This window comes from Macrobrachium rosenbergii, chromosome 50 (assembly GCF_040412425.1).
Source record: "Macrobrachium rosenbergii isolate ZJJX-2024 chromosome 50, ASM4041242v1, whole genome shotgun sequence".
Lineage (NCBI taxonomy): Eukaryota > Metazoa > Arthropoda > Malacostraca > Decapoda > Palaemonidae > Macrobrachium > Macrobrachium rosenbergii.
The window spans coordinates 30,711,868-30,738,278 of record NC_089790.1 but is presented as its reverse complement, the minus strand read 5'-3'; the positions used below and the strand labels follow the sequence as shown (position 1 = coordinate 30,738,278).

At 34.1% G+C, this 26,411-nt stretch overlaps 2 protein-coding genes across 3 annotated transcripts in view; one reads left to right on the top strand and one right to left on the bottom strand.

Moving 5' to 3' along the window:
- Positions 1-26,411, bottom strand: part of LOC136832808 (uncharacterized) — a 348,711-nt gene that overhangs the window by 151,936 nt on the left and 170,364 nt on the right. The gene's annotated exons all lie outside the window — the stretch shown is intronic.
- LOC136832807 (cytochrome P450 3A29-like) lies at positions 6,438-25,444 on the top strand. The gene is made up of 13 exons (XM_067094391.1): positions 6,438-6,580; positions 11,737-11,806; positions 13,529-13,622; positions 13,912-13,997; positions 14,315-14,411; positions 15,049-15,156; positions 15,504-15,592; positions 16,529-16,680; positions 17,965-18,086; positions 20,303-20,707; positions 22,332-22,420; positions 24,241-24,437; positions 24,786-25,444. Exons 1-13 carry the CDS (start codon positions 6,559-6,561, stop codon positions 24,986-24,988), a joined length of 1,734 nt encoding a protein of 577 aa, XP_066950492.1. The 5' UTR covers positions 6,438-6,558; the 3' UTR covers positions 24,989-25,444.

Here is a 26,411-nt window from a genome sequence, read left to right as displayed (position 1 = left end):
GGGGCATAGGTTATTTCTGGATGTGGGAAAGATCTTATAAGAAAACGAGAAAGGCATGACGGTCCATTTACATAAGAGGAAGGGTGATGGAGGTAACTGTAAGATTTATAAGGGTATAATATTATCAATTATACATAAGAGAGTATATGATGTGGATTTGATTGAGAAAGAATGACAGATACAAATATCTAGTGAAGAAAAGAATTGTGGAACGAGACAAGGAATATGGTGCGTGGACCGAGAGTTTTTTATGAACAGTTGCCAGCATCTGTAAGAAAAATGGTTGGATATGGAGAAAATAAACCTACACAGAGCACATAATAGAAACGATATAGACGTGCTAAATTTCGTTTAGTTGGTTTGTTAAAAGCAATTGGTGTTTTATAATAAAAGTGAAGATTTTGTCAAAATTTAAGGGCGTAAGACTGATTGGTTTGGCAAATGACTGCGTACAGTTTAAGAGTGTGGCACATTTCCGTGTCTGTTTAATATTTTTTATGCATGCAGCAATGAGAAAAATTAGTGAAAGGGCCTGTGAAATAACTGCAAAGTGTAAAATAAGAGTGTTCTGATGACACGATGTTAGTTGGTGATGATGAAGTAACGAATCAGAGACTGGCAAGTTTAAATCAATCTGTATGTTGAGAGGGCTTAAAGTAAATGTTAGCGGGAGAGTAAACTATTGCTGAGTAAATAAAAGACAGGAAGATGGAGAAATGAACAGTGGAATGGATGATGGAATTAAGGATGTGGTTGATTCAGCAAGAGGGAAAAATGGTAAACTGAGAGAAGAGGAGTGTTCACTGCATCAAAAATTTGAATGCATGAAAGAATTGCTGAGACAAAACATGCGTCGTATGAAGGGCTGAAAATTGCAAAAATACGAAGATGAGATGGAAAAGTTAGCTCTCTCTCACCACCCCCCCCATCCTCCAATCTTCCCACATGAACAAACCATCCCAAAACCCTCAGCTCCATCCCGTTACCTACACTTACCTTTCAACCAGTTCTTTTACATCTTCATATTCCTCGCCCTTCAATTCTTCTACAACCACAAAAACTACACCTACAGGTAATTTCAAAAGCTTAGCCCTTTTGCTCATTCGCATTAATCATTATATTCCTACCTTGATTTCCACGGAGATTCCCAAGTCTCTTCCCAATCTTTTGTACATACTACTACCTTCACTGCTTCAGCTATTCAGTGACTTGCCATATCTCTCATCCCGCCTTGAACTACCGAAAAGCCTATGAAATTCAATTGTGATCATGCTTCCACCATCCACCTACAACCTGCTCCATTTTCTTGTTTCCATTTATCCTCAATACCATTTCTTCTCTACCTCCTCAAAGCCCTTTCAATCTCTTTCTCTAACCTTTGTTGCTTCAATTTACTACCCCTAAGCAATGCTCTATCATCAACATGCATCAATCATATCACACCCCAGTCACAACACAATTTTCCTATGCCACAACATGTACACATTACATACTTTTCTCAAACATCCTCTACAACAAAACAGTCACTCTTCAATTTACATAATGTAACACACATTTCTCTGGGAACCATAAAAAATCTCATTGCTCTTAACACATATCTTCTATATATGTAGCCTACTCTAAAAAGCGTCCACATCAGCTCTCCACTAATTCAGTCGTAAGCTTTTTCTATGGCTAAATACAGTAAATACCACACAACTTTTCTCCTTTACTTTCCACTTCTTAGCTAAAACTTTCCTAACAAACACCGGATCCAGCGACCCTCTCGCTTGTCTAGACTTACACTGTTCTACCCCTATAAATCCTTCAGTTATCTGAATTAGTTTCTCAATCTACATTCTGCCTTACACCTTCTGTGGCATACTAAGTAACCTATGCCTCTCACATTCATCAATAAGACCATCATACATCACACTTATTCCTTACAAATCCAGGTCAGTCCCTCAGTCACACTTTCTGCACTGCACTTTATTACAGCTTCTCACATATAATTCTATCAACTCCCTTTGAGATTTCGACGAAGTTAGATGATGCCGAGTAAATTGCAAACCCCTGAGATTCTAATATCATCATCTGCAGCAAATCAAATTTAAAAATGACCATGAATATTTTGATCTCGAACATCACGGGTTAATTTGTCAGGACAGTGAAGGATGACGGTTCAACTATAACACTCATGCAAATAGAAATAAGTGTTCAAGAAGGAATATCATTAAACCAGTCCAAAACAGAAAATCATAAATATTTTTGCATATTTTCCTTATATATTATACAGTTTTTATACAAAATAACTAAAATAAATACTAATATTAAATACATCTTTTGAAGGAGATTTTGTAATATTTCCATGATACAAAAAGAATGATTAAATTTCTGTTAGGTAGCTGTAAAAGCATTTTTATTTAGTAATGTAAATTTAACTATCTTGAATGCCCTTTCTAACTAAAAATTTTGTGGTTTTTTATTTTTAAATATATACTAAAATAAAGAACAATTATTTGGTTTCAAAATGTTACCAAAATCAACATTCTGCCAAGAAAAAAAATAAGCATTACAGAAAGTAATGTGAGAGAATTACCTCTCAAGCTCGTAAATGGTAAGCCAGAACAATGCGTGCTTCGCAACAGACGAGTTTTGAACCCCCCTAAAACTCAAAAAGTTCAATTACCCGCTAATGTCCTCAGCAATAACTTCTACAAACACAAACATTTCCAAACTGTCACTTATAACTTCCACTCAGCTCATTCAGCTCGACCTCGCTTCTTTCTTCCGCATTCAAAAAATCTTCAAAATACTAATTTCACACAGGACAGTATTTAGTTTAGACGGCATCGCTCTGTTTGCATCTTTTATTCATAAAATTCTTGTTCACCCTCTACTCTCATCCATTCTCCTTTTATGTTCACCTTCTTCTCACATCCATTTTCATTGTATCTTTTCCTTCTTTCACCATACTTATCATTTCATTATCCAACCACACACTGTTTTTCCCCCCTTCTTAACCCCCTCATGGCCAGAGATTCACTGCCGTCGCTATGACCCCTACCTTGGAATTTTACTTTCTGTTCATCTACTAATTCCCTCTTCATTCCTTTAAGCCTGCTCCATATTTCTTCCATTTCCTCTTTATTCGCTATTCTTATTTCAGTCTTTTCAAAGTTACTTAAACAAATTACATTGACAGTCACATTTTTTACCCCTTCCCCAAGTTTATATATATATATATATATATATATATATATATATATATATATATATATATATATATATATACACACACATATTTACATCTATATATATATGTATGTATATATATATATAATGTTATATGTATGTGTACATATATATATATATATATATATATATATATATATATATATATATATATATATATATATATATATATATTAAAGTCAATACCTGAAATCAGGCCGAAGTGGGAAGTGGCCGGCCAATTCAGGAAATGGCCAAGGTGGTGTGGCCAAGGTCCGATTACTTGAAATTAACAGTATATATATATACATATATATATATATATATATATATATATATATATATATATATATATAAATACATATATGTTACATTAAGACTGTGAAACCAGGGATTTGAGCCCCGAGGGGCTACTACTAAACACAGTGAAACAGTGATTCATCTACACTATTTTGCCGTGTTAAGTACTAGCTCCTTGGGGATGAAATGTATTTCACCGTGTTTATTATTAGCCCCTCGGGGAGCAATGCACTTAGGGACATTTGATCGCCAAGGGGCTAGTACTAAACACGGCGAAACACACTATACACTGTTAATTTCAAGTAATCGGACCTTGGCCACACCACCTCGGCCAATTCTGGAATAGGCCGGCCACTTCCCACATTGGCCGATTTCGGGACTTGGCCACTTCCCACTTTGGCCGATTTTGGGCTTTGGCCTTAACATATATATAAATGTTTGCTTCAATATACTGCAGCTACTGCTCCTTTCACCACTGCATGCGCCAATATTTGTTTTTCCAGACACTAAAACAACTGTAGCAAGAATTTTCCTCGCCAACTTCTCTCTCTCTAAAACAATTTTAGCAAGAATTTTCCTCGCCAACTCCTCTCTCCCAAGTACACTTACGAATATTCATCTTTGGAAACCAAGAATCTTTCACAATTAAGCTTTTCTCCAGACGCATTTCCACAAGACTTTTTCCATTCTCACTTACTCCAACAACGCCACACCTACTGACAAAAATTACTCTTTCATTGTCACTTACCTTGCATTTAAATCACCTAGCACAGCTTCCTCTGATATTGTCCTATGCCAACTTTACTCCAACTCAGGCTCTCACAAAAACATTCTTTCATTCTTTTCACTCCTGGACTATTACAACTTTGTCTCTTGCCATAGTCACCCTTAGTCGTACATTCTTAAACAAAACAGTTTGTACTCTTTTGACCGTCTCCAGTCTTCCTGACACTTCAAGCGTAACCGCTCCTCTGGCTCTAAATCTTTAAGCTATGCCGGAAATAGTCACTCTACGTTCTTGCATTCCTGCACAAATTATCTTTCCACCAGGCAGAAAATGCTAATATTCTATTTTTCGGGCATCCCACAGGAGTGAAAAGTATAACTGTCATTGACTTTACAAGAGGCTCTTCTCCCATTTAGGGGCCATTTTCCCAACCAAGGGGTCCACAATCCTTTACTAAACGCTGTTAATATTAATTCTAAAACATCTGAATCACTTCCCTTCAACATTTACCTATGTGGTAAGCACAACAGACATTAAAACCAGTTTACACCATTTACCACAATATTGGTGTACAACGTACTTAATTCGGGAAATTCACCCTGATGAAGTAAGTCATATATATACGTTACAGTAATTAATGGAAAAATAATGACTTCATGAAGTGACGCTCATAAGCTCGAACTCGTTTACCGGTATTTTCAAAAAGAACAACTTGTACGTATATATATATACTGTATTTGTATGGATCAGTGGGCGTTTGTATGAGTGCGTGACTGAAATTGCATTTCCACGGAAGATGAATAATCCCCTTTAACGATACACAACAACCAATCAAATTAAATCCAAAACCGACTAATAACAAACTGCAAAGCTACGTGCGCCGTACAAAGGAATTAGGTTGTTAATGGGATTAAAACGTTACACTTCAATTAACTTTCTGAATTGTGTTCCCTCACAGGTAATACCAAAACAGCATAAAATGATATTAAGAGACTATACAGAGGAGGGCTCTCTTTGACTTGGTATAGAGATGTTTTATAAAAGGAAATCTTCTAAAATGCATGCAATTAAGTAATAAAATACAACCTTCCCATGATGTGTTTAATTTACATATGTGTAAAAATGTTTTATTGACTGTGGTTATGACTCCTGAAACCCATAAGGAAAAATATACGGACGTGGCATTATAGTGTAATGGAAAGAAATGTACATTATTCAATAAATTCTGTAAATCATCGGATCTTTGCATAACGTGCATGTTTTTCAAAATGTATTATCCCAGTCCAGGGATAACACATTTTGAAAAACATGCACGTTATGCAAGGTTCCAATGATTTACAGAATTTATTGAATAATGTACATTTATTTTCATTACACTGTAATGCCACGTCCGTATATTTTTCCTTATGGGTTTCAGGAGTCATAACCACACTCAATAAAACACTTCACATATAAGTAAAAATGGACTGGTCAGTTTGGCGAGGGTTTCTGCACCTGTACTGGTAAAATTTGGAATTGTTTACCTGTTTCCGCGTATCGTTATTCATATAATATTCCCTCACTGAAGAGGAGAGATATTTTCCCCTCAGGATTAAGCTTCGATCTTAAGGTAGTGTTCAGCTCAGTCGGCCAAATCTAGAAATGATTACTCATACTTTCTTATACAACTTTTGGTGCTACAGTACTTCCAAATTTATTCTTTTAATACACAATACGAGATATCGTGCAGACTGGCACATAACTTTACCATAAAGGATATTCACAGATGCCATCATTACCTAACACATCGAAAAACCAGTAGCATGATTCTTTCATTTTAATAATTAAAAAAAAAAAAAGTTCTCTTACGAGATCGTGCACCACCGCCAATGTGGATAAGCGTAACACCAACGCAATACTCAAAATGAAAGACATATACTCCTATCAATACTACAAACAAAACCACCCATGACACGTGCAAAAGCAAAGTCCAACAGATCAGAGAGGTGAAACACACCCTGATAAATAAGAGCCACGTGCCACTCGTACCCAAAACGGACAAGGTAAAGAAACACTTAAGTACTCATTGGAATCCGTACCTTAATGTCGAGTCGATGGAGACAATGGCAACCGCTCTTTATCTCTGCCATCAGTCAATACCCCAAGATTATGAGGGACGCAGCGCCGCTATAAAAGCTTCCGCCTGTCTCCTTGAGACAAGCAGTGTATACAGAAGTGAGGTTCCAGAAGTACACAGGGAATTCCCCATTTACCTGAGATAAGAATTTCGGCCCAAGAGCTTCGCAAGGGTGGATATCCTTCTCGTTTCAAACTTCCAAATGGCCTCTGATATAATTTCAGGTATGTCACTTTCAGGAAAAGTACGAAAAGAATGTTAGGCATTGTTAACATTGCTTAACATGTGTAACAATGTTAAGCCAGATAATGCCATCTCAGTGAAGACTTCTTAAAATAATCGTGGGGCATCCCATTCACATTTGTTACATGGGTGAGGTAATTTGATAATGTTTCAAATAATTTGACTGTATTCCTCTTTTTATTTATAACAATACCAGTTGTTCGACGCCGTGAGAGCAATGTAATAAAAATATTCGTCAAATAGAACAGACAGAGACCTAAAGTACATAAGAACCTAGCAAAGTAGCCACTGGTAATTAACACAAGGTTACCATAGCCGAGGAAAATTCTAGATTATTCATTCTCTTTCCTAATGAACCATCGCACTGACAGCAAGAAGCTCAGTTCAACTGTCACGTAACCTTTAAACAGGACCAAAATACAGAGTAAAACGCAATCGTTGTTGTATCTTTGCAAATTCAAATCTGATTACTCCTAATGAGGAACCATTGCACCAACCCCGTTATTGTCCCTGTAGTGCCTCATTTTCTAGGCTTTGAGTGCATAAAAACAACATGGTCCCTGTAATCAAAATGGCTTTACTTCCGTCGATGGCCTTCAATAACGTTAAAATTTGCCTTAGCCACGTGGAGCAGGATAATTTGCTTTCTCCAGTGCAGAAGCTAAATACAGGATTACTTTGAGGCAGTAAGAGGAAACTTATCGATATTCCTGTAAAAAAACAATGTAATATCGAAACTTTTTGTAAATACATATAAATATATAATTATATATATATATATATATATATATATATATATATATATATATACATATATACACACATACATACATACATTCATATAAATATATATACATATATATATATATATATATATATATATATATATATATATATATATAAAACTCTGTATCACAAGGAAAATGAAACGGTGGGTATAAATCCTATTCGGTCTCGTCTTTAGCTTTTTAACAAAACCGACATACAGTACTAAAGATTTACAATGTATATATGCTAGAGTAACAGTAAATGAGAACATACAAGCAATTGGAAAAAATACTCATCTCTGAATATCTTTGACATTACTTTAGGGTGTTACATGTAGGATAATGTCGTTGCAAGACTTTCTTTTGTTGTCATAAAAGTTCTTCCGCAGCTTTCATTCGTTTTCTAATGCATTATTAGAATATCTTAACTTTTTCCCCTGACTTCCTATTCACATCTACTTTATCATCAATATATTCAGGACTTCATATACCCAATGCTCTTAAACACATGGATGTCAACACCGACTTCTTTACTGCTTTCCCTCTTGAAGACGATGACGATATCGTAGAACACTAAACCCGAAACCGGTCACAGGATTTATAGACAGTATTTCAAAATTCCATGTACACACACACACACACACACACGCATATATATATCTATATATATAATATTTATTTATTTATACAAAATTTACCTCAAGTGTTCACACAAGTGACAAAACTGTAACGCATAAATATACAGACGCGATACAACCTAGTGGTAAAGAATTGGAGGTGGGTAGCATTAAAAAGTGAAGCCTTCATTAGAACATTACGTAGGTGGAAGGGCAGACTAGCCAACGGGGAATCCACAGATCAATAATTGAGACTGTCCAAATGGACGTTGGTTGGTTTAGATTAAGCTGGCTTATAACAACACGGGTCCTTCTCCTAAGTGTGGTTAGGGGTGGAAAGGAGCAGGGGGACTAGTGTGGACATTAGGACTCTGCCCTATCCAGAAAGGCGAACAGACGGGAGCGAATAGGGGATATTAACAAGAAAGAAAGAAAAACTGGATGACCACAATGAAGAAGGAGGCAGAATGTTATGATGACCCGAGGGAGAGGCCACACGACGTGTATGTGGGTGAAAAAAAAAAAAAAAAAAAAAAAAAAATATATATATATATATATATATATATATATATATATATATATATATATATATATATATATATATATATATAAGTGCGTGAGTGTACATATGTACGTACGTATTCATATATGTATATATATATATATATTATATACCTATATTATATTTATATATATATTTATACATATATATATATATATATATATATATATATATATATATATATATATATATATATATATATATATATATAAATTTTCTGAAAGTGCGTTTAGACGTGGGCTAGGAACAGAACTTTACTTCTCAAACCACACATTCTCAAACTTGCCGCCTAAATGCCCACACACAAACACGGATTACCCCCAATCCGAAGCTGAAAAGACCAAGGCAGAAATAACAGGTAACATAGGTGGGGGAAATCCTAACACGAGCGCTCTGAATAGAACGACTTCGCGAGGACGTTCGCGTAACTAAGACTTCACCTAAGCTGGAGAGCCGCTTTCACAGGCAGTTCCCCTGCAGCGGAAAATGGACGGAATTAGGCGGCAACAGTGCTTGCGACAGTGTGTCAGAGATAGGCTAAAATTCGAGAATGATTTGTGAAACGAAAGTGGAACATGAAATGGAATCGGGACAATTATTGTGAGAAAATATAATTATAGACTATAAAAACGTAGAAGTGAATCAATATTATTATGTAAAAGGCTACTTTAGGTTGTGTAGTATACAGTCTCGTTGGTCTAAAGAAACTGAGTATGTTTGTAAGTATGTATGTATTTATGTGATTTTATGCTGTAGTGTATGAATATAAGAAAACTACGAAGAATGAGTGATTTAAAAGTCTGTTATTATGTTCTTCCATCAAAAAATTTTTATATATGGGTGCAACAATAACAAATGAACAATAATGGAAGGTTTTTACCAGCCTTTGGAATTTTCTCCCTAATACCTTTCCCCTATTCCCGTAATACTTCAGGTTTGGAAATTAATAAGTAAATGAAAGAAACAATAAGTAAATACACTTAATTCCACCAACGTTGACAATCGTAATTACTCCAGCGTATATTTTACCTACCAGCCCTTATGACCTAAAACAAGTCGGGGGAGACTGACAACCTAAAACAAGTCAGGGGGAGACTGGCATCAATTTTGACTCCTAAAATTAATAAATTCCCTAATCTATATGACAGTGTATCAAACACAAATATAGGTGTGAGTTATGAAAAGAGCACTTATTAGGGCACCTCTCTCTCTCTCTTCCTTCGATCATAATTCCACTTCTCTGGAATTATGATCGAAGGAAGGGAGAGAGAGAGAGAGAGAGAGAGAGAGAGAGAGAGAGAGAGAGAGAGAGAGAGAGAGAGAGAGAGAGAGAGAGGTGCACTTATCCTAATATAATACACTTTAAGTCTATGAAAGACGTGTCCTGTAGTCTTGGCGCAGATTGAGACCTTTATTATTATTTCAGTAGTTCACTAAAGTAAACGAAAACTCTACTAGGTAGATTTATTGCTTCTTTTTGTTTTATACTGCCCTTATCAGTTGTGCACCAATAAAAGAGATGGATATCCTTTTTAGTCTTCTGTAAAAGAAAACTACTGAGATGGCCATTTATCTGTCCGTCCGCACTTTATTCTGCCGGCACTTTTTCTGTCCGCCCTCAGATCTTAAAAACTAATGAAGCTAGAGGGCCGAAAATTGGTATGTTGATCATCCACCCTCCAATCATCAAATATGCCAAATTGCAGCCCCTCTAACCCTAGTAGGTTTTTATTTTATTTAGGGTTAAAGTTAGCCATGATCGTACGTCTGACAACGCTATAGGCCAGGCCACCACCGGGGGGTGGCTGAAAGTTTCATGGATCGCGGCCCATACAGAAACTCGATTGCGCCGAAAAAACTTCGGCGCATTTTTTACTTTTGTGTTATCGTCCCTCTGGCATATAATTCACCGGGGCAGTCTAAGCTACATTCAGGTCCCGAAAGCGGGGAAAAAATGGACCTTTGAAACTTTCTTTTAATCCTACTCTAAATATTACTTGCTCTCCACATTAGAGAGTACAGAGCCTGTTGTTTACCATCTTCTACACCCCTCCCACATACACTCACCTACTATATAACCGCCTCGTCATTTTATGATGTTCAATCAAAATAATGCTTTCCATTTAAATAACCTTCTAGTTCTACCCTTTTTCGTTGCACAGGGTTCAACCCCTGGTAACGACAACTGGAATATTAACATCTTTCGGTGTTCAATCCACTCAAGAATATGGTGATCAAGGAACCTGTTTTATAAATACATCGATGTATTTATGAAATTTCTTGTAATCAGGCAAAGTAGCAAGTAACTCGCAGCAAGACTAAAATCATGCAAAAACAATGTAATAAAACGGAACACACAAAACAATGTAATACAACGGAACACACAAAACAATGTAATACAACGGAACACGCAAAAACAGTATAATACAACGAAACACAGTCACAGACTTTTCCAATATATACAGGGATGTATTCATACACTAGCTGGCAAGATGCTAAATAATATATTATTCAACAATGATCGTTTAAACAGATTGTTTGCTTGCTTTGTTTTATTGCATTTCATATTAGTTTCTTTGCATATAAGTTTTATATCAGGAAGCCGCTTAGTCAACTCGCTCCTTTAATATCTCCTACTCATTTATATATATGCGCACATACATGCACTGTTTATATATACATACATACATACATACATATATATATATATATATATATATATATATATATATATATATATACATATATACATATATATATATATACACACACAATATGTATATATATATATATACATATATATATATATATGTATATATATATATATATATATATATATATATATATATATATATGAGAGAGAGAGAGAGAGAGAGAGAGAGAGAGAGAGAGAGAGAGAGAGAGAGAGAGAGAGAGAGAGAGAGAGAGAGCGTCATAAATATCTCTCTAAAAAGAGGCAATACACATGTCGGGGACAACTGATCTCAGTGCTTGCTGCCGGTGGAATTTCTGAGCGAACACTGAATTTCCTACTGCGAGCTTGTGAAGTAATGTTTGAGCAATCGGCTGCAGACGAAAATGAAAAGCATTTTTTCGTGTAACTCCACTTTCAGGATTTCCTTTTTGTTTTCAAACCGCACTGTATGATATCTATCCCTCTAATCACTGTACTGTACATTTTCCTTCGACAGCGTTGTCGCTAGAAGCAGCCTTGTGGACAGCCGTCGCTTTGGTGTTCACCCTACTGTTGGTGGCGATAATGTAAGTATGAAAGGAAATGCCTTTTAAATCGTATGTATTACTGAGTACCAAGTATGAAAATATCCTATCTGGTCCAAAAAGCCTAAAAATAAAGCAAGAACATAAAAATATTTCAAAGACTCACTGAACATTTTACTGGTCTAAGAATACCTTTGTAACAAACAGAACTTTAGTAATATTTTCTAGGTTCACAACAAAAGCAATAAATATCTCTAAATAGTTTTTCAACTGATTCTCGTTTCTTTTACATCAGGTAAGAAAAGGTTTGTCCTCAATGTGGATTACTGCAATTGAAGCACATTGTTTTTACCCAAAAACATTGCTTTCAGATAAACACAGAACTCTACGTTCATTTCCTACATTAAAATCATGCAATCATTAAAAAGACACTACGCTAAGAATTTAACGCTAAGGACAATTTGAACTCCACTTTCACGGAAGGACTTATAATAATAATAATAATAATAATAATAATAATAATAATAATAATAATAATAATAATAATAATAATAATAATAAATTTTATTTTAGCTCAAGGCCATATACATGGAATATACAAAGTACAGACAATAACATACACAATCTACTGTAGATACCTGAGACATGATAAAAAATGATAAATCGGCAATATCCACAGTATTCATAATAATGGTAATGACAGATATAATATTGAGAATAGTAGCAAAACCAAAACAAAAATGATAGAAAAAAAAAAAAACAGATTTCACGCAATTCATTTCCAGCTAGGGACCTTAGGTGGTTACAGAAGTCGGGTCCAGAAGGCTCAATACTAAAATCGAAAATAGCAAAACTCTAAAATGATATTAATCACAGTTATTATGACCAATTGAATTAACAAATTATTTTCTATAAGATTTACTAATTTGTATATTCAGTCATAATGCTATGCGTGAAAGCCAGCATGGATATTACCCATAATAAGTTATATACAGGACTGCTATTCATTCCTCGAACTGAGGTTTAGTTAATCATATATAGATATGAATGCCTTTTACTGTAATACCACGGTCTAATATGAATATAAGAAGGCCCATAAAACACTATTTGAACGTTGCAACCATACTGTATGTTTCGAGCACTTCCTTCTGTAGCCCTGTTCACGGGTAAAATGAACAGTGAACAGGGGCACAGAAGGAAGTGCTCAAAATATATGGTTGCAACGTTCAAATAGTGTTTTACGGGCCTTCTTATATTCACACACACACACACACACACACACACACACATATATACATATATATATATATATATATATATATATATATATATATATATATATATATATATATACAAACACACACACACACACACACACATATATATATATATATATATATATATATATATATATATATATATATATATATATATATATATATATATATATTCTTTCTTCAAAATACCATCCAGTTTAAATGAGATCACGTTACTAATATATACTGTATACAGTATGTATATATATATATATATATATATATATATATATATATATATATATATATATATATATATATATATATTATATATATTATATATATATGTGTGTGTGTGTGTGTGTGTGTGATTAGTAAAACCTCACTTAGAAGAATGGATATTAATCACGTATATGACTGATTACTGGTAATATCCATGCTGGTTTTCACGCATAGCATTATTAATGAAGTATACAAATTAGTATAACTTATCACTATATATGCACAGAGAGAGACACTGGCACATGGGCAAACTCCAGCGACTTGGATACACGGGGCCACAACCGAATTTTCTTCTGGGAACGCTGCGAGAATTCACAAAGGTAAATCCTCAAACGCTGAACCCGTATTTATTTACTCAAGAGTATCTCTCAGGAGTAAGTCTTGTGCCCTGTAATACATAAAAATGTTTTTAGCCTTTGGAGCAAAATTACTCAGAAATAAAACCGCAGTTTTGTTCAAAAATGCTGTAAAGGACAGGTGAGCAACGAGATCGATAAAATTAACGTATGAATAAAAAGGAAGTTAATATTAGATACACGAAAGCAAATAAATATATAATGAATTAGCTGCAAATAAAAAAAGATTGAAACATGATTGTTTCAATGACAGGTATCCGGTGAGTTCCCACACGGCTGGCAACGAATTTTCGACGCTTACGGATCTCAAGTTGGAGACGTAAAGGGGAAATGCCTCGCGTAAGTGTTACCCATATTCCAAGAACTTGAATTACAAAATCAATGCAGTTTTCAAAATTCCGCACCTGAATATCAGAAAGTAATGTTCAATAATTTACGATTACTTATTAAAACCAAGTCGGTATATTATAACCTTAATCAGCCAGTGCTGACGCAAAGGCTGTAGAATCGTCCATACTAAATGTTTATCAGTGACACATACCTTAAACGTGGAGCATCTTTAGTGGCATCATCCCGGTTCTGTCTAAGACTGTGCCGGTGACAACTGGTATTCACCTACTATCCGAAAGTAACTGGTTTTCTTCAACTACAAACAGGATGTACATGGGGAGGCTGCCGTGCATCATAGTTACAGATCCCGATGTCATCAAGACGATTGCCATCAGAGAATTTGACAACTTCAGAAACAGGATGGTAAATATATACATATATATATATATATATATATATATATATATATATATATATATATATATATATATATATATATATATATATATTTACTGTATATATATATATATATATATATATATATATATATATATATATATATATATATATAAATATAATATATATATTATATATATGTATGTATATACTGTATCTATATATATATATATATATATATATATATATATATATATATATATATATATATATATATATATATATATATAATATATACTGTATATTATATATACACTTTGAAAAGTCTTATCAAATTACAACTATGATATACTTTCAAACTTCAGTCTATGAACTTGGATTAGGAGCTTTAAGAACGTTTTATTACGAAAGTAAAGGACTACTATTCAACGTAAAGACCAATCATGGCTTTAACTGAAGATTCCTCCGTAACTAATCAAACTTGAAATTGGAAAACAAATGAATAAATACTCAACAAATATTTGTAAAAAAAAAAAAAAATTTTTTTCATTTTACATTGCCGATCTTTTTCTATAAAAATATAGAGCCTAGGCTTCCTTTCTAAGTACCGTTACTGTGAAATAAGACATTTATTTGCCTAATGCTGAAATTTCCTCCCAAACAGTTCTGTGAGGTCGGAAAAAACCGCGGAGTTTTGGCAGCACGAGATCTGGCCTGGAAGAATGCCCGCCACACTTTGGCCCCAGCATTTTCTCAGGCCAAGATGAAGCACGTAAGCTTATGTAATCATTTCTCATAAAGTAATAAAGGTGTTACTCGCTGTGATTCAACACTAACCACTTATAAACAGTTATAGTTTAAAAGTTGCTACTAATTTATCTCGCAAAATCACATTAACTATTTTCCTGTGATTATATTTTGAACTAATTGCCAACGGTAAGTATAACATGCAATGGCTAGACTGTTATTTTGTTATTTGATCTGATCGCACAGTCCAGCTCTGCTTTCGCCAGGCCAGTCTTATAACCATATGGAATTAAATACCAACAAAGAAACAGTAATATATCAAAAGCAACAACATGACAAGCACTAACAATAATCGTTTCTGGGTCACTCCAGATGTCTCACGCAATGAACAAGTCCTTGAGCCTGACGTTCGATATCATCGAGGAACACATCGTGGATGACAAGCCTGTCGATGTTCTCAGGTATGAATCAACATCTTGAAAATAAGGTTTATATTAAATCCGTGCAGAAATGTAAGGTGAGAAAATAACGGAAACAATTTCGTCAAATAGTACTTGATAGTCACCATTTTTTGGTGAGTTTGTTCCTTGTTTTACCTCTAAACAATTCTTTAGATGTTTTGTTTCTTTCAAAATTATATATATATATATATATATATATATGTGTATATGTATATATATATATATATATATATATATATATATATATATATATATATATATATATATATATATATATATACAATAAATACATATATGTGTATATATATAAATATAAATATAAATATAAATATAAATATATATATATATATATATATATATATATATATATATATATATATATATATATATATATATATATATATATATATATATATATATATATCAATGCAGGAAACAAAAAGGTCGTATTTGTAATGATATGGTCTACATTTTCAAACCTTCCATGTATTTTTTTCCGTCTAAACGTAAAATCTTGAAGGGGGCTAATTAAACATACACGTATGTTTTATATTCAATCTTGCTGACTACAACTTTGCTATTGGGATAAAATTACATATCTTCAGACCACAGAGTTCAAATGTTGTTTCAAAGACTGTGCGCTGTTTAAAAATGCAGTCTATTAAAGAGATGTGGCTATGGATTACAATGTTTTCTCATTCTAAACAAATAAGCTCATTTTTGTTCTAAGATCATATGGTTTGTTAAGAGCAAAAAATAGTAATAAATCAGAAATAATAGTAAATAATAGTTTATGTATATATTATATATATAAATGTGTCTATATAATATATATATATATATATATATATATATATATATATATATATATATATATATATATATATATATATATATATATATATATATATGGATGTGTGTGAACCTTCGGAACAGAGTGTTCAGAGGCCTGACGATGGAAGTGATCTGCAAGTGTGGGCTAGGCCTGGAAGTGAACGCCCAGAGGAAAAGGCAACATCCGCTTCTCCTCTCTGCTATCAAGATCTTCGAGGATTACGGCTACGATAACATGAAAAGACTTCTTATCAGTAAGTAATACTATCTCTTAGTATCCTATAATGAAATTACGGTGATAACAGGGTCATTGGCAGCAGAGCCTTCTCTACTGGTGGAGAGGTTATCGAGAGGACGCGGAAGTTTGTTTGTAAGTCAGATTACAAAACTAAATCAGAAACAGGGTTTTCCAAACTAGCCTTGAAGTTGAAAGAGAATTTTTTCTCGGAAATTTCCTAATTTTCCGTATTTAAGTGCGTCAACACGATATACATCTTATTCACTGCATTTTATAATCTTAACAAATATGCATACATCCCATTCAAGTTTCAAGCTTGAATGGAATCAAATGGAATATAGATTCTGGACCAAAGGCCAGGCGCTGTGACCTATGAGGACATTTAGCGCTGAAAGGGAAACTCAGAGTAGATGGGTTTGGAAGGTATAACCGGGGGAAAAGCTCACGGTTGCACTATGAAACAATTGTTAAGAGAGAGTGGATGGCAAGATGGAAGAAAAGGAATATGGATGGAGGTACAGTCAAGGAATTCCAAGCTTGAGATCAACCATAAGGATACTAAACAGTCTGGAAACTTAGCAGAACCTCTCTTTATGTCATATTTTGCCTCAAACCAGTCACCCTTACATCTACATATTCTAACACATGCTTCACTCCCACCATAAATACTCTTCACCGCTCTCATTAACTTATTTTGTATACCAAATATCGTCAACAACCGCGACACTATCGATTCCGTCACAAGCTTTTAGCAGGTACATGTTGCCACTAACAGGTTTTCCACTCTACTGTCAATCTTTCAAACGAACAGTAGATGAACGGATCCTCTTCCTTTTCAAAACTCACACTGCTCTTTCACTATCATTCCTTTAATCAGCTTTCTTAAAATCTCAATCAAAATCCTACCTTCAACCTTCTATAGTGAGTTACTTGGTGCCCTTATAACGCCTAGTTTACTCTACACAAAAGAATAATCATTCCTTTTACCAATTCCTTTGGAACTTTTTCTTCTTTCGGACATACCTTACAAACCTTGGCCAGCCACTCACTTAAACTGTGACCGCCACACTGCAGCAAGTCACTTGTAATCCCTATTACACAACCTCTTAACTGCCAAGCCTACGTCCTGAACAGTTCATTCCACGAGCATTCTCAAACTAATTCTAATACTTTCCACTTCTGTCATTCAACCGGCGCGCGCGAGTGTGGTTGTAGCTAATTTGGAAACTTTTTCAGCTTTTTTTTTTTTTTAATAAGGAGCAACCAACAAGAAGTTCTAAGTCGTTTCTTTCACTTCCAGCTCTGTTCCCAAAATTTACTACGGCCGTCATCAATTTCTTCGACCTCGGATTCACGCCTTCAGAAACAGCAGTGTTAGAATACGTCAAGAAAGTAATTCATGAACGTATGATGTCACCTCAGGTTGGTACCTTACTGTTCCATTACAAATTACTTACTTTAAAAAAATCACTTCCATTCACTTCGGAAATACATTAACCTCTCTCTCTCTCTCTCTCTCTCTCTCTCTCTCTCTCTCTCTCTCTCTCTCACACACACACACACACACACACACACACATATATATATATATATATATATATATATATATATATATATATATATATATATATATATATTATATATATATATTATATATATATATATATATATATATATATATATATATATATATATATATATATAATAGTTGCAGACATAAATATACACACATACACACACACACACACACACACACACACACACACACACACACACACATATATATATATATATATATATATATATATATATATATATATATATATATATATATATATATATATATCAATAACGTCCCCTAGGCAATGCCATGAAAAGGCCCTTTGTGAAATTCCACTCATCTCCGGCCTTCTGTCTCGGAGTTCTCAAACAAGTAGGTCTGGATCTTATAACTTCTGGTGCCCACAGGAGCCCAGCTGAGACTATCACGCACTATTTTCGTAATGGTTTTGTAAATGACATGCCCAAGCATCTCCATTTCATCATTATTTCATCTACATGTGGAATTCCGTAATTATCTTTTAGTATCATTTCTCAAATTTTCCTCCTATCTGACTCCTGAAGTTATTCTTAGAGATTTATCTTAATAAATATCTTTTTATAGTTCCAATGTCACACCATGAACACGTCCATAGAGTAAAATGATCACACTACACCAAAATATAATCTTACTTTTTATGCAATTTCAGTCCATTTTGATTTCTAAATCTTACTCAGTCTACCACTGTTTAATTCGCAATTTTCAATCTTTCTCTAAATTCCAACTCATGAGAATCTACACTTGACATCTTTGTTCCTGAATATTTGAAAAACTTTATCTCATTAATCCTATCTCTGTCGGTCGGTCCTCAATATTTCTATTTTTCCTAGTTTCATCCTAAGTCCCTTATCTCTCTCTCGACATAAGCAATCTATTAAGCAAACTTGTGACGTTATGCTGATTAAGACACAATCACCTGCTTATTGTAAGTCCGCCAACTTTTGATTTCTACTTATATCTAAATCTCTTCTATCTCTAACACCATTTTTTTTCATTATAAAATATATCACAAGGACAAACAGCAAGGGTAACTCAACATTCCCTAGTAGGACCCCACAATTTACTCTAAATTCATCTGACACTACTCCATCAATACTGACTTTGCATCAGATTCCTGCAAGGATAATTTCAACTTGTTTTACATATTTAATAGGAATACTGTTGCGACATAAAAGCTATGTTATTGGTATTTGGGCGCTGTCAAGTGTTTTTCATAATCAAAAGGTAAATCAGAGATCTATTGCTATGTTAAAACGTTCCCTGCAAATGTCTTTGTACAAATCTCCTGCCTTTTCAAAAGCCAGCTTGTTCATCTCAAAGCATTTTATCAGTTTCTTTCTTCGGCCTATTGAGAATAAGCATGCTGAATATTTTCATTATTATCACTGAAATAAGTGTATTATCTCTTTAGTTACCACATTCATTCACATTACCTTTCTTCGATATCTCCGCTATGGCTGTAAACAGCTAAGATGTCCAGTCTATGTCTCTTGGATTAATTTTCTATCCGTTGCCTCTTGCCAGTTAGAGTAATGGTTCTTAGGTTCCAATTTCCTTTTGTAATTTTACCCTCAGTATCAATAAACCTGCATATTCTTAACCCCCCCATATGCCAAAGAATGGGGCTACTTCTAAATTTTGTGTATCCACATGCATCTGAGAAACAATCACTTTATGTGGTTCTGACTGTGATGAATATTAACTACGCCGTCTGTCATAATTAAAATATTGTCTGTGACTAAACTTATAAGCTGACCAAAGATAAAGTAAATTATCTTAAACCCTTTGAAGAAACTAGTATCATCAAAACAAATATATTTTAAATCACATGAATATACCTTGCATTTATTAAATGATGATAACTTCCAAGTTCGACGCCTTGTTAAAATTGGTTCAGTTTGCTTTTCTCTATTTGCTTAAAAGGAATTAGAAACTGTCTCATTTCTTATTTTCTTCTACTATCAATTTTAATAAACCCGTAAGTCTAAGAGTGAAACAACCAGATTCCAAAAGTACTCACGATTTTCGTTACCTACAGACTGGGAAAACCGTAGACGCTCTCCATTTCATGATGGAGGCAGCCCAGCTCATTGCGACAGAAGACCCAGACACAGCATCTCCAGCGAATGGTCACGCACGCACGAACGGACGCGGCGTTACCAAAATCCTTTGTGAAAAGAGCCATCTCAACTGGTTCCTCAAACAAGATGTTGCCAGTAATGGATTAAAGGAAGGTCTTACCAATGGTAAAAACGCAGAGCAGACCAAAACCAAAAAACCGAAATTAACAACCGACGAGGTAGCAGCCAACGCATTCCTTCTGCTACTGGCTGGTTACGAGACCACATCAGCTGCCTTGGCCTTCACGAGCTACTTGCTGGCGAAGAACCCACACGTGCAACAGCGTCTTTATGAGGAAATCAGTGAGCACGTTAAAGATGAGGTAAAGAGACTGTTTCGTATATTTACTTGAATGGAGTCAGAAGCGAGACTGTACAGTATGTAACTGAGACTGACGTTGACTGTTGACATTTCTCGCTGAAGATTCTGCGATAAAATTAGTTTAAGCTTACATAAAGCATCCTCCTTCCTTAAGTAATATCAAAATTTGTCAATAAACAAGATGATCTGCAATATGGAACCGTGCCCTTAACATAATATATTCAGGATTTGTAAAAGAGAGGTAAAATTGTGGCTTGCGGAAAACTAATGGTCTGTCTTTGATTTTACCTTGATATCTGTCCAACCTTCCGTCATTCGAGAAAAATTATCCCCTTTCCATCTGCCACCCAAAATACGAGCTATTTTCTACAAGGCAAATGTCAAGGCATCAAAGCTATCCAACCCACTCTCTTGCATTAGGAGCGCAATTTTCGAGCAACTTTTACTAGCTCATTTTTTTTTTACTTACACATAATAATCTACATTTGCATTTCTTATAATTAAGTTCATTACACAATATCAAAAGCTCTTAAATCTGCAGTATACAATCCAAATTCCTATTAATGTTAATACCTAATTTTGCAAAATATGGTAGAGTTTAACGATACAATTGAACTATTTTTTTGTAAATAAATTGTTAATATAGACTACGTAATACAGGCTACAAAGCTCCTCCTCGAGGGCACAGTCCTCAGGGATTTTTTCCCTATATTTGAAGAAGATGTGTCTCCACAAAGGAGAACAAATCCACTTCATTCACATCCTTGATAACCTGAATCCCTTCATCCTCACCTGGATATTATATTTCCCACCTAAGTGAAATCCTCGTCACCACCCCCCTGGGGAATTCTCTTATCGATTGCGAGGTTAATATGAAGTTTCCATTAATCTCCAGGACTTTGGGGAGACATTACCGTTGAAGTTGAGGTGATACGGAAACCATTAGAATGATGGATCACGGAACACGACTGGTTAAGACCTTGCCTCTTATTTTATCTTTTTGCTCGTTTGTTTCTTCACTTCGAAATTTATGTGAAATAATCTGCAATGACTTACTCAATGGTTCTACTTAAAAGATTTATATCTTAGGTTTTCTTACATATTCCCAACCGTTTAAAGGAAATTCTTATTACCTGGTTTATTTCGTTCTTGTTTATGATGACTGATATGGAGACTAGTGTACCCACACAGCCAATAATAGAGATATTGGGGTCGAGGTGGCAGATCCCAACCATAGGGACGTTATGTACCACCCGGAAGTTCAAACTAAGGTGCCTTCATTCTGCCTACTTATATGGAAGCCAGTGGTGGGAAAGGCTAGCCCCGGGCTGGACGATGGCGTATAAACTTGAGTCTGTTACCGATGGACTGTCGATATTAAGCGCAGATAAAGTGTACAGAAACCCAAATATGTTCTATTCTTATTTCCCAATGACAATCCTTAAGAAATATTTCTTATCCTTTATAAAAAAAAAACTTTTAAATATCTTCAATCATCTAGCATTGCTTACCATAAAATGAATCCTTTTCACTGCATCAAAATCCATAACTCCTCTCAACAGACTTTATTTCAGTAATCAATCATTTCAATAGTCACTGTAATTCTTACTCAATCTCCATTACAGGCTGACCTGACGTACGACATGGTAGGTCAGCTACAATACCTAGACATGGTCATCAACGAGTCTCTGCGGTGTTACCCACCAGCTGGAAAGTAAGTGAACTTGACAGATTTTATTTTCTTGTAATTAATAATGTAACACACACATCTATAAATGTATATATAGACATATACTATATATATATATATATATATATATATATATATATATATATATATATATATATATATATATATATATATATATATATGAATGAATCTTTATCACATCACCGTGATTCATATACAAGCATTAAGCTGCAAACGTCCTTTAATATCAATTCAGCTCTCTACCTGAAATAATATATTTTCATTTATGTTAGCGAAAGGGAATTTTTTAGTTGATAAGTTTCCCCTTCGGTAACATATACGAAAGTATATTATTTCCGAGGTAGAGCGAATTGGATATTAAAGGACGTTTGCAGCTTAATGCTTATATATATATATATATATATATATATATATATATATATATATATATATATATATATATATATATATATATATATATATATATATATATATATATATATACATATATATAATTACATATAATATATATATATATATATATATATATATATATATATATATATATATATATATACATATATATATATATATATATATATATATATATATATATATATATATATATATATATATATATATATATATATTCATACATGAAGAAAATCCTTTGTTTCTCATGCGAAATTAAAGCGAGAATATTTTTATATCTAGTTATTTGTTTGTTTAAAAGATGTTTTACCCTATAAGGTAGATGCATTAAAAAATGGCACCTTTCTGAACAAGGATTGAGGTACAACATTCGGATATAATATTCATTCAATAGGGATTTCACGTACAATAAAATGAATTAAATTTTGGGATAGGAAATTCCGAAAACATTACCTATCTAACAGACAATCGGTTTGATACTACAAGCTTAATTTGGACACAAAAATTACACACTTATTCGAAAGTAATGTGGTTAATTTCGAGTTAATTTCAACTCGCTTTGGCGAATGAATAAATCGTTTGTTTCTTTGTATTCCCACCGAAAATAAATGACCTACTGGACAACTAGATTGCCACAAAGACTTGTTTTCCAATAACATCTAAACAAACGATGGTCAAGTTTTCAACATATGCAACAATTATTATCATTTTCTCCAAAATTAGTCTACGCACGCAAGCATGTGTGGCACAAATGATGAAGCAACCTACGATACATGAGAAATAAAAAGAGAAAACATGCCAAATATCAAACTAAATCTAAAACTCGGCAATCTGCTGGCATGTCAAGGTACAATACAAAATCGGACTGATCAAGGTATAAATTTTCCTCAATGATTTCCGATAGAACGTTGGAAATAACCTGTCAAACAGCGTAATGCAGTTGAAACAATACATTACATTCTCCAAAATTCATAAAAAACACAAAGCAACCAATAATACACTACATTCTCCAAATTTCATAAAAAAACGTAAAGCAACCAATAATACATTACATTCTCCAAAATTCATAAAAAACATAAAGCAACCAATAATACATTACATTCTCCAAATTTCATAAAAAACGTAAAGAAACCAACAATACATTACATTCGCCAAAATTCATGAAAAAACATAAAGCAACCAACAATATTTTACATTCTCCAAATTTCATAAAAAAAAACATAACGCAACCAATAATACATTACATTCTCCAAATTTCATATAAAACGTAAAGAAACCAATAATACGTTACATTCGCCAAAATTCATAAAAAACATAAAGCAACCAACAATATATTAAATTCTCCACAATTCATAAAAAATAAAGCTATGATAATTTTCTTATACGGCAATTCGTTTTCGCATTCTTTCCAGTGTAGTAACGCGGGAAGTAGACAAGGATTTCGAATACCGGGGACTCAAATTTCCAGCCAAATCCTACGTTCTGTTGCCAATTGCTTACATGCACTACAATCAAGACCTCTGGGACGATCCTACCACTTTCGACCCTGAGAGATTCCACCCCGACAGAAAGAAGGACATCCATCCTGCTGCTTTCATGCCTTTTGGGTGTAAGTAAACAATGTGGATGAGGACTATTAGTCAGCCAAATTCCTATATTCTGTTGCCTTAGTCTGAGTATAGCATGAAGATTGGTAACTTACACAAACATCTGTCAAAAGTCTAGGTATCCCAACAACATCTTAGCCAATGTCTCACAAAGGCTTAAGTTTACAAGTTCTTCCTAAAATATTTTGCATCATTACACTTTCTATAAAACGTCATCAACTGCTTTCGTGTCTTGCTTGCCTTGGAAAAATTGTTCTCAATTCTAAGAAATGTTTTCTGAGGAATATGAATGCAAAATACCCCAGGAAAAGCCCATCCTGATAATTATCCTTTGAATTCTATTCGCACAGTGGGGCCTCGGCAATGCATGGGAACAAGATTTGCTTTGATGGAGGCGAAGTTAGCCGTCTCCCGCTTGGTCATGAGATTCCGGCTGGATGTTTGTTCCCTCACGGAAATGGACCTCAAAACAAGAGCGTCTATTCTCATCCTATCGCCTGCTTCAGGTAAACTGTACCTGAGGTGTTACAAGAGAAAAGACTGTACTCTCTGAAATTTCATACCCATATATGGAGAAGAAGAATACTCCCTGATGAAAGCTTACTCGTGAATAGTTCTGAGACTGGGGCCAACCAGAGAAACGTCTTCTATGAGACAGATGAATAATTTCAAATCCGGTTTGCTTGATCTATGCTTTTAGAATAAGTAAGTGGTTTGTGATCATATATGTAGGACTGCGTGATGCCTTGACAGAAGACTTAATTAGTAAGAATTAGTTTTAACGTTCAGTTACACTGACTTGGTTTAAGGTTCCAGCTGCTACAAAATATAAGTTGCAAAGCTGTAACTAGTTTATTTAATGTAGGTCTTATTAAATGAATTTAGTGTTATTTACCATGTTAATCATAAGAATGTATGTCAGAGGTTACTACAAAAATGAGTGTTATAACACTATCATATCCCATGTTGACATTAATGATGTAAAATAAAATTTTATACCTAAACAAAAGATTATTTCTCTATTGCCTCTACGATAACAAATGAGTCGGTAATCGCTCTTGAATGCGCTAAATTTTTCGCATTTGCATAATTCATAACAATGGCAAGGTATAATGCACTCAATGTCCTGCATAAATTTCCGTCAGAAATGTTTTCATATGTGGATTAATTTCATTATAGATAAATGTTCATCAAGCCTTATTCTACGTTAGCCTTAACGCAGAAATGAAAAGATTAAAAAAGGAAACGAGTACGCAAAGAAAACTTACGAAATAACATCTGTTCGTGCAAATATCGAAGACATTAATACAACATAATAAACGTGCTAATGTCGTCCGCTTATGCTGTTTAGAAAGCGATTCAGTATTTGGACTGATATAGAAAAAGGTCAAGCTTTCAACTAGATATTTACTCAGCACAAAAAATAAACCTCATATCAAAATGGAATGGCGAAAGACTTGTCGTGAAGGAATTCTTTAAAAGAATACCAACATAAATCAGCTAACAAAAAATAGTTCCAAACTTGGGGTGCAAAAATAAAAGAAAAAAAGAAAACACTAGCACACTGCGTGATATACAGCCAGCTCTAATTGGCCCTCCACCACAAGCCATTCATCATCAAGTGGTTTTGCACTGCTCATGGTCAACCCTTTGAATTTTTTTTTTCTTTTTTTTTTGTCTCTTAAGCCGAAATTCCTCTTCATTCTTCGTTTCAGTCCCACTATTATTATTATTATTATTATTATTATTATTATTATTATTATTATTATTATTATTAATTGTGGGTTACCTGGCGTCACAACTACCAGGGTCACTGACGCCGTTCAGTCCCACTATTCCTTAGGCATTTATAATACTAATATCCGAGAGGATCTGATCTTGTTTGTCCTCCCCGGGAGACAGCAGCCCCGGGTTCCAGTGCGCGTAGCGCGTACCAAGAAGCTCGTTCATCAACAGAAGTTGAAGAAAGTTTACAG